This window comes from Hevea brasiliensis, chromosome 14 (genome assembly GCF_030052815.1).
Source record: "Hevea brasiliensis isolate MT/VB/25A 57/8 chromosome 14, ASM3005281v1, whole genome shotgun sequence".
NCBI classification, from domain to species: Eukaryota; Viridiplantae; Streptophyta; class Magnoliopsida; order Malpighiales; family Euphorbiaceae; genus Hevea; species Hevea brasiliensis.
In genome coordinates, this window is record NC_079506.1 from 19,176,156 (window position 1) to 19,186,460 (window position 10,305).

The following is a 10,305-nucleotide window of genomic DNA, read 5'->3' on the forward strand; positions in this document are numbered from 1 at the left end:
GTCGTCTGATGAAGTGGAGGTGGTCGGACCAAGCGTGCGACCTGAACCTCCTAGGACTTCTGTTCCAGCTCGGGGTCAAGCAGCACCCTCAAGGCATTTACATTCTTCAGGGAAAGAAAACCTTCCCATGGACGAGCTGCCATCAATCCTTCAGGAGACCGACCTGCAGTCGTTCAGCCAGGAGTATAACATCCGGCCTGATTCATACGAACTCATTAAGTGTCACGGCGATCTTCGAGCCGATCACTCCTTCGAAGAGAACGATATGATCATGGTATACGAGGAACAATTAAAAGCCGGGCTGCGGTTCCCTCTCGATGACTTCTTCAAGGAAGTCCTAAAATTTCACCAAGTGTGCATAGCCCAAGTTCACCCGAACTCCTGGCAGATCCTAGTAGCCTTCAGAGGCCTTTGCCGAGCCAAAGGGATCAATCCTACAGCTAAGGTGTTCGCCGAACTACATAGACTGACTCGTCGAAAGGACGACGAGTATTGGTTCTTCCAGGCGAAACCCCATTGTGGACTTTTTACCGATCTGCCTTCCTCTCTGAAGAATTGGAAGAATCGCTTCTTTATCTTGAGGAGCAAAATTCCAAAAGGCTTTGAGGGTTTCCCTCGCAGCTGGCTGCACCAGGGCCCCTTACTTCCGAAGCGCCTCACCCTGAATAGGGAAGAGGGCCTAATAGTAATGGAACTAAAGGATCAGGCATCCAGAGAGAAGTTCTCTTGTCTGGATGCAGTGACTGCCGAACTGCATCATTGGACGATGCAACTGATCACCGGCCAAGAACGCGGGCTTCAGCTCTCTGACCTCGGCCCCGGTACTTTCTATATCTCTGATCTTTGGGCCTTAGCGATCTCACTGACCTCTTCTTTATGCAGGTATGGCAAGCGACAAGGCTTCGAAGGAGAGCCGAAAGTGGAGGAGAGAGGTCTCCCGGAAAGTGCGGGAGATGAAGTGGTCCGAGCTGCTTCAGATGCCCAGTCATGATCCAGGGGCGATGCAAGGAGGCTCGTCTCAACCCTCGGGGCCGCCGATCTCTGACGTGGAAGTGGTTCGGTCTCCTCCTCATCAAGAAGAGCCGCCTCCACCTATTCCAGTCGCTTCGAGTGCGGAAGGGGGTCCTTCCCAACCACCTGTGAGAACCCTTTCCCGCGGTGCCCAAATCTTGATCCACTCGCTGGAGAAGAACTGCACAGTTCGAGAGAACCCAAGTTTTGCTAAGGTCTTGGGGTCCTCCATCTGCCTTCGGGAGGATCGGGATGGGCTGTCCCCGGACAATCTTGATGACATCCTGACCCGGTCTATGAGCCTGAACGTGGAGTGTTTGGTGAACCAGCACATTGTCCGGGAGAAGGCTCACCGCCTGGGTAAGGAGGTCGAGAGGATGGGTCATGAAGTGGCTTCCCTCCGATCCCATCTCTCATCCGCTCAGAACTACATATCTAAAATTGAGGGGCGGATGAAGTTCTACGAGGATAAGCTGGCCGAGCAAGGTCATGTTCTGGCCGAGCGAGCTCATGTTCTTGAAGAAGTTCAGGCGCTCCGGGCCGGTGAAGTTGCTCACCTCACTGAGGAGCTCAAAGCGAAAGAAGAAGAGGCGGTGACAAGGGAGGCCGGCGCTTATGTGAATGCTCACAGGGATCTCTTGGCCGAGCTCAAGAAGCGTTATCCCGAGGAGGACTTCTCCTGGATGGTCGACCTGGCTCCCCAAGACGAAGAGGAAAGTGAGGAGGAGGCCGAAGGTGAGAGAGGGAGCGAACAAAATATAGATCAGGCTGGGGGGTCACCCCCCAGCCGAATGACTTGTATAAATTTTAATATGAAATGAAATGAAATTCCCTTTTTGTTCAATGAATGGATGGAATCGGAGAGTATCTAAATTGCTTAAGCACTTGTCTGATCATATCACAACAACTAAAAGTGATTATTAATCTAAGTGTAAGAGGTCGGAAAACACTATAAACATGAGATCGGCTGAGAACCAGCGCTAAACGGGACTTGATTAAAATTGAAAATTTGACTTGAACACTTAAGATCGGGATCATCATTAAACCGGATCGAAACCTTAACTTTATTATTCCCAAACTTTTAAATGAGAGATCGGCAATAAGACTAGTGGCACGAAGGCCTAATGTTGATTCAATCTCGTTTGACAAGGAAGATCGGAAATATAATTGACTGATCAGGGGACTTGACAATTGGTTCGAGAGATCGGTGAGGCTTTAAATGATATGGGGACTTAGTATTGATTGGATTCCTTTTGAGGAGAGATCGGAAATGTAGTTAGTTGGCGAAGGGAGACTCAGTGTTAGGGATCGATTTCAAAGTTTATTGATTTTGGGGATCGGCCAAAATATGGTATCAACAGGCCCTGTTCAGTTGAAGAGGATTAGGATGGCTTATCGAGGAAAATCTTGGTTCTTCTCTTTGTTTCATCGCTTACAACTTAGTAATCTGTGCTATACTATCTATATGTAGGGAGCACCATTTATTATATTTCCTCCGTTTATGTTGAGACAACACCATCACCTCTCCTTTTTTAGTTTTAAAAGAAAAAAAAAAGGAAAGAATCTAATTAACTATAATGATTAGCCACTAACTAAGAATCTAATTAACTGTAATGATTATGCCACTAACTAAATCTTGTTAATTAATTGAGATTAGCTTTTTGCTTTAGTTGATCAAATGTATTTTAGTAATTCCTTATGTTAAAAGCACCAAGTCTTTGGAGAAGAAATGAGTTTCATATGGACAGAAAACTTGACTTAGTATATTGGACAAAAAAATGGTGGAACACAGGCATGATTTACACTGTCAAATGCCTTAAAGTTATTCTGCTAACAATTGTTAAGCTTACGAAGTTGCAATTTATTGACCAGGGACATTTACAGCTACCTTTCTACTCATAGAATCATTCCTTATAAGTTCATGTTCACTATTATCTAAATATTGAAAATAATAAAAGCAAAGTAATTACAAAGAAACACCACAGACTTCCTAATAACCCTTCAAAATGGTGATTGAGTGCATGCATGCATGCCTCGCAATACAGAAGATTAGCCATGCTCATGGTGGGAAGAAGCTTCATGTGTAATGTTCAGCCGGAGAATTTTGCATGATGGATCATGGGCTTCAACTCAACGAATACTCTTCCTTGTCATGAGCAATCAATTTATGTGGTGCAACCGTTGGCCTTTCATGTAAGGCTTTGGGCTTCAAACTCCAATGGGCCTAAATTCAAGACACTTATAATATATTAATCATGAAACATTATATAAAAGAAAGTCCAACATATAAGAAAAAAATGAAAATAGTAAAAAATTCCATTGAAAAAAAAAATTCGTAGTGAAAAGTTAAAAAAGTTTAATCTACAATGTTATTTGATTTAAAAATATTTACCAATAAATATATATCATTTTACATTGGTGATAAACTAATTAATCATGAAAAGACTAATACTTACCAATAAATTGGCTTCAGGTTTTCTATCAGAGCAGCAGCGTTTGGTTCACGCCATGCAAGGGAATTGATTTAGGATTAATTTGATACTGTAATTTGTAACTTACATGCACTGAGGCACAACGTCAAGAGAGGAAAAATTACTTCCACAGATTGTACCAAAAATAAATAACTTTTGCAATTGCTTAATGGGAGTGTTGATTGAGTACTGCCAATTAGATCAATCTTAGCTATTTTTCTCATAACCATGACATGTATATTCTAAAAAATTTTCAATTTTAAGATATTAATTAGATAGGCTGTTTAAAAAAAAAATTATTAGATCAAACTTAATTGAATATTGTTCTTCTCAGAGCCTTAGAGACGACTCTTATACGCTGGAATGAAAGAATTCAATCCTTTAATTTTGTGAATTTAATTGAATTCTTTTATTATAAATGATTTTTTCAAAAAACAATTAAAAGAAATTAACATTGGAAAAAATTAGATAAAGCTTTTTTTTTTTTTTTTAGTAGTTGTTCTCAGCCAGGATTTAACCAAAGATCAATCAAAAAATATTCCTTTCCTGTCGTTGGGTTGCTCTTTTGCTTTGATTCATTACTTGTTCCTTTTTGTTACACTTTCTGAAAAGGAGGAAATGAATGCCTTACTTCCTTCTCCTACCCAAAGTAATGCAGATTCTTTCTGTAAGGATTATAAATGCATCTTCGGACTTCAGACTCACCTATCTATCATCAATCTTTCTCATCTCCATTTCCATTATCATCAATCTTTTTCATTTCCAATTTCCATTAATCTTTCTCACGATTCTTCAAGAATTAATAATGGCTGGACAAATTCCATTCAGTATCTTAGAACAAGTATTAACAAAGCTGGGGTCGCTTGCTTTCCAAGAAATTGGATTGGTCTGCTGTGCCAGAGATGATCTAAAGAAGCTTGGAAATTCTCTCTCCACTGTAAAAGCTGTACTTGTAGATGCTGAGGAGAAGCAAGAGCAGAGCCATGCTGTACAAATTTGGATAAGGAGGCTTCAAGATATTGTGTATGAAGCGGAGGAATTGGTAGATGAGATGGCAACTCATGACTTGAGGGGGATGGTGCAAGGCCAAAGGAAAGTCGCAACACAGGTATTTATGAATGCAAATAAATAAGCAATTGTTTTACTTTTACATGACTCTGTTTATTTTATTTCTTGCATACATACAGTGTTTGGATCTATTAGCTAGACGTTGAATTTATTTCATTTATGAACGAATATTATTAATAAAATTCATATTGAATATGATTTATTTTCTATTATAATATTTTTAGGTGTAGACATAATTTCTCGCAATTTATTTTAGACCAAACAAGCTCTTAATAAAATGATAGGTAAGTCCTTTCAAAAAAATAAATAATGATGAAATAAAAGATATTTATATATTTATAGAAGAAAATATTCATACCATATTGAAAAGTTAAATATTTCAATTTCAATTTATATTTTCTTTATTAATTTAGGTATAAATTAATTATAATTTAATACTAAATATTCATTTTGTCTAATATAAAATATAATATAAAACAAAGATACTTAAAATTATGAAATTAAATTATTTTTAATTATAAATTTATCATTAACTTTGGACATGCAATTCTACATTGATTCTAAAATTCTGGACATTCAATTGCAAACTTCTTGACGAAGTTTACTGTATTATAATTTTCTTTCATAAATTCCTTTTCATATAAAATTTAATAGATTTTATTTTAATTTGAAGCCAATTAATTTGTTTATTAAAAAAGTTTGTTTAAATTATTATTATTATTATTATTATTATTATTATTATTATTATTATTATTATTATTATTATTATTATTATTATGCCAAATGACCAATAAACTCCAAATTTTGTAAACTTCTTTTAATTTAGTCAGATCTCTTAATTTTATTAATTTAATATACAAACTTTTACATTAATTTCAATTTTAACAACTAGCATAATTTGAATGTTCAATTGATAAAAATAATTCAAATATTTTTCTACATTAACATCATCTATCCTTTTTAAAAAATTAAACTTTTTTAAAAATATTAAAATAATAATTATATTTGTATATTTATTTATAAATTATATAGAACCACTTTGTGCTACTAATTAATTCTTGTATGTTTTAAATTAATAAAAATAAATTTTTCACATTAATATTTAATTAAATCAATGCTATTTGAATTTGAATTTAACTATAATTATAATTTATTTTAATTTAAATTCAACAAATATGTTTATTAAAATTGTTTTTATGTTTTTGTTATCATTGTTGTCTTTAAACAATCATAATATAAAATAGTTTTTTTTATTTAAAATATATATATATATATATATATTGAAACATTTAGGAGTTCATGAATAAATATGATCAAAGTAAATATGAAATTTTTATTAAAAAAAATAAATAAGAAAGAGAGGATAAATGTATGAACGGATTAAAATGCTTTTATAAATTTAATTTAATTTTTTTCAAATTAATTTTTTTTAAATCCTTCTTCACTAAATTTTTTTCTTTATAAGAAAATAAATTAATATTCAATTAAATTAATAATATTTTAATTAGAATTCAACTATTAATTTTAATCCTATTTTAATTTTGATTTAACTAATATATCTATGAAAAAGTTTTTCCTTTTTTAATTTTGTATCATTATCTTTCAATGTCGTCTTCAAACAAGCATAAAATTAAGAATTTTAAGGTTCATCAAAATACTGTTTGATAATGTAGAGAGAAATTGATTATTCATGTGGAAAAAGAAAGGAAAAAAAAATATTGCCAAACCATAAAAAAGTGGTATAATTAATCACATTCATATGGGGTTTTATTTTGCCCTACTTATTGAAATTCTTAATCCAATAGAGGTTCTTAAATATTATATGTTATTTTAATATTATTGTTATACACATAATTTATAAAGCCTCTGTATAATTTCATGTTGAATTTGATTTATTAACATAAAAGTTTTTTAAATTTGGTTTATTAACATAAAAGTTTTTTTTTTAATGTATTCTTTCTCATTCTAAATAGGTTTATAATTAATTACTTAAATTTTATTGTTGTTTTTTTATTTATTAATTATATCATAAATTTAAGTAAATTAAAAATAATTATATTGTAAATAAAAATTATAATTTTAAAAAAGTCTAATTAAAAATATAAAAAGCACATATACACAAGATCCATAGAGAGTAATTAATAAAAACTTGTTGTATATACGTGTAGGTATTGGACTTCTTTTCCTCCTCAAATCAGATTTGGTTTCGTCTCAAGGTGGGCCATAGAATTAAGGACATTAGGGAGAAGTTAAAAGAGGTAGAAAATGAAATTTCTAGCCTCAATTTAGAGAAGAAAATAATAATAGATGTGAGAGATAAAAGTAGTGGAAGGGAGACATCCTCTGTACTGAAACCTGATATGATAGGAAGGGAAAAAGATAAGGAAAAAATGATTGAGTCATTGTTGAATCCAGCTAGTAGTCAAGGAAATGTTTCTGTGAATGCTATTGTTGGCATTGGGGGCTTAGGAAAGACTGCACTTGCCCAGTTGGTGTATAATGATGAAAAGGTTAAAAATTACTTTGAGAAGAAGATGTGGGTGTGTGTTTCTGAGGAATTTGAGGTGAAATTGCTAGTTAAGAAGATCCTTGGAAGTGCAACTAATAGTGAAGTTCTTAATTTAGAACTACAGGAACTGCATATTCGTCTTAAAGAGAATTTAAAAGGGAAGAGGTATTTGTTGGTGTTAGATGATGTATGGAATGAAGATCAGAAAAAATGGGATGATTTGAAAGATTACTTGTTAGTAGGTGCCCCTGGAAGTAAAATTGTAGTCACCACTCGTAGCACAAGAGTTGCATTAGTCATGGGTGTGGATTCCCCATATGTTTTGCAAGGTCTAGCAGACAATGAGGCTTGGGATTTATTTGAAAAATTAGCATTTGGAGAGTGGGGTGGTGGAGTGAATCCTAACCTAATAAAAATTGGAAGAGAGATGGTAAAGAAATGTAAAGGAGTTCCACTTGCAATAAGGAGTTTAGGAAGCCTCATGCGTTTGAAAACTAAAGAGAGTGAGTGGTCTTCCATTTTAGAAAGTGACTTATTAAAGTCATTTCAAACAAATGGGAATGTTCTTTCTGTGCTGAAGTTGAGTTACTGTCACTTGCCCACTTATTTAAGGCAATGTTTCACTTATTGTGCCATGTTTCCCAAAGATTACGAATTCGATAAAGAAACATTGATTCGTTTGTGGATAGCGCAAGGATACATTGTCTGTTCAAGTAAGAATGACGATTTAGAGGATATTGGAGATCAGTACTTCAATGAATTGTCATCTCGATCATTCTTCCATCAGTCAGAAAGTATGAATGGTTATAAAATGCATGATCTTATCCATGATCTAGCACAATCAATGGCAAAGGATAGGTACTTTGCAGTAGAGAATGTTTGCGAAGGAATCCATCATGTATATTGGCCATGTTCTTTGAATGAAATTGAGATGCTGGTTAAAGTTAAGGGCATGAGGACATTATTTTTTGAAAGTTTTCCTGAAAGTGTAACATTTAAAAAGGGTTCAAATTTTCAAAGGTTACGTGCCTTGCATTTAGGGTGGAATATAAAGGGAGTACCAAATTCAATAGCAAGATTGAAGTATTTGAGATATCTTGACATTTCTAGGTGTAAGATGGAAACGCTCCCAAAGTCCATAAATAATTTGCAAAACTTGCAAACTCTAATACTCTCATATTGTAGAAGGCTTCGAGAATTGCCGAGAGATATAGAAAAATTGATCAGCCTTAGGTGCCTCATGATTAATGGATGTGAGAGCCTAAGATGCATGCCAATTGGATTGGGGAAATTAACTTGTTTGCGCCAACTGTCAGATTTTGTGGTGGCATGGGATGAAGGCTCTAAGGGGGCTATGCTAAATGAATTGAATAGCCTAAACCAACTTAAGGGAAGGATTGTCCTCCATGACCTTATAAATGTGGAAAATGTTGAGATAGAGTCCAACCAAGTGAATTTAAGGGAAAAGAAACACCTCCAGTGTTTGGTGTTACGTTGGAATTATTCTTTTCTTTACGAGGAGACTGGAGTTGAAAAGAATGAATTATTTTTAGAAAAGCTTGAGCCTCATCCAAATTTACAATCCTTGGTTGTGGAATCTTTCATGGGTGTGAGATTTTCAAGTTGGTTGTCTTCTATCACAAATTTAGTAGAAATTAAGCTTTTACATTGTAGAAAATTGAAGCAGCTACCACCATTGCACCAACTCCCTTCTCTAAAAACCCTTTGTCTTGAAGAACTTGTTTCTCTGGAGTATGTATCAGATGAGGAGCCTTCCTTTTTGGCATCGCCATCAATTACATTATTCCCATCACTGCAAGAGATTGAATTCATGAATTGCTATAATTTGAGAGGATGGTGGAGGCAGGAGAGGAGGAGTGGGGTTGAACTTGCTCAATTTCCTTGTCTTTCAAAAATGCAAATCGAGGACTGCCCCAAGCTTATTGTAGATGATGGTGAAGTCATTGAATGGGGAAGTTTCAGGAGTCTTCAATCTCTTTCTATTAGATTTCTTTCAGAATTGAAATCTCTACCAAAGGGGCTTCAATTTGTTACAAACCTGCAAGAGCTCATCATCTATGGTTGTTATAGTTTGATGGCTTTACCAGATTGGATAAGCAAACTCACCTCACTTCAACGGCTAGAAATTTCCTGTTGCCCTAATTTGAGATCGCTGCCTGAGGGAATGCATTTACTGACTTCTTTACAGAAGTTGAAGATTGAAGGATGCGGCAAGTTGTCTGCAAGATGTACGAAGGAAAAGGGTGTGGATTGGCCAAAGATTGCTCACATCCCTAATCTCGAGATTGAACCTCCAGGTTTTTGAATATTCCAATTTCCATTTCTTATTCTGTATTTCTTTTGACACCCTCACAATTTTTACGTGCACTTCCTTCTCACATTGTTCTGCTGCAGCTCAAGCTGCTTCTATTTTGAAAATTAACTTCAGTTCATATCTTAACAATTAAAAAAAAAAAATTAATGGCCTTTGAGGGTTATTTATTTATTTTTTTTATTCATTTGTTCTTTTAAATTTCAATTTAAATTATTTAAAAGTAGATATTCTAACCATGGTTATATTGACAGAGAAATATTCTCAATTTCGCGTATATGGAGAGACAGATTCAGGGGAAAGAGTAATATAATATAGAGGATCTCAAGTTTCAAATTTACCACAAAAAATATGTGAGAATTACTATTTATTAAATTAAATTCTTTTCATTTCTTAAATGATAGTAATTCCATGGTCTTGATTATTTTGCCTTCAATGCTCAATTCTTTTATATGATTTTTCTAGATTTTACTTGAACTATTTTATAAGCATAAATAGAAAACCTCTCTAACAAAATGTAAATTACTCTTCATCTTATTTAATGACGCAGTGATACATGTCTATGGAGATGGATATGCAAAGTGAAACAATCTTGTGCTATTTTTAATTCTGGTAAGTTAGTGCTTCAAAATCAAGAATCCGAAGCTACTTTTGTCTTTAATTAAAGGGGTTAATTAGTTTGGTTCTCATTCCTACATGCAGGAGTTGGATGCACAATTCTACAAATTTGATTATTCTCCATATAGGCAATTTATAGTAATCTATTGAATGGCATTTGTACCTTTCATTTGTTAAATTCTAATAGTTGAAGTGTTGATTTAAGCTGTACATAATAAATAATTATTTTAAAACATTTATTACATATATGTAACATTGAAAATACAACTTATTTTTTATAATTTATAAATAATATT

The 10,305-nt window shown here is 34.1% G+C and overlaps 1 protein-coding gene across 1 annotated transcript; it reads left to right on the plus strand.

Annotated features, from left to right (window-relative positions):
• The first annotated feature begins 4,208 nt into the window (after positions 1-4,208).
• LOC131172835 (putative disease resistance protein RGA3) lies at positions 4,209-9,385 on the plus strand. Its single transcript, XM_058134369.1, has 2 exons — positions 4,209-4,590; positions 6,719-9,385. The coding sequence occupies exons 1-2, from the start codon at positions 4,288-4,290 to the stop codon at positions 9,383-9,385; spliced, it is 2,970 nt and encodes a 989-aa protein (XP_057990352.1). The 5' UTR covers positions 4,209-4,287.
• The last annotated feature ends 920 nt before the right edge of the window (positions 9,386-10,305 follow it).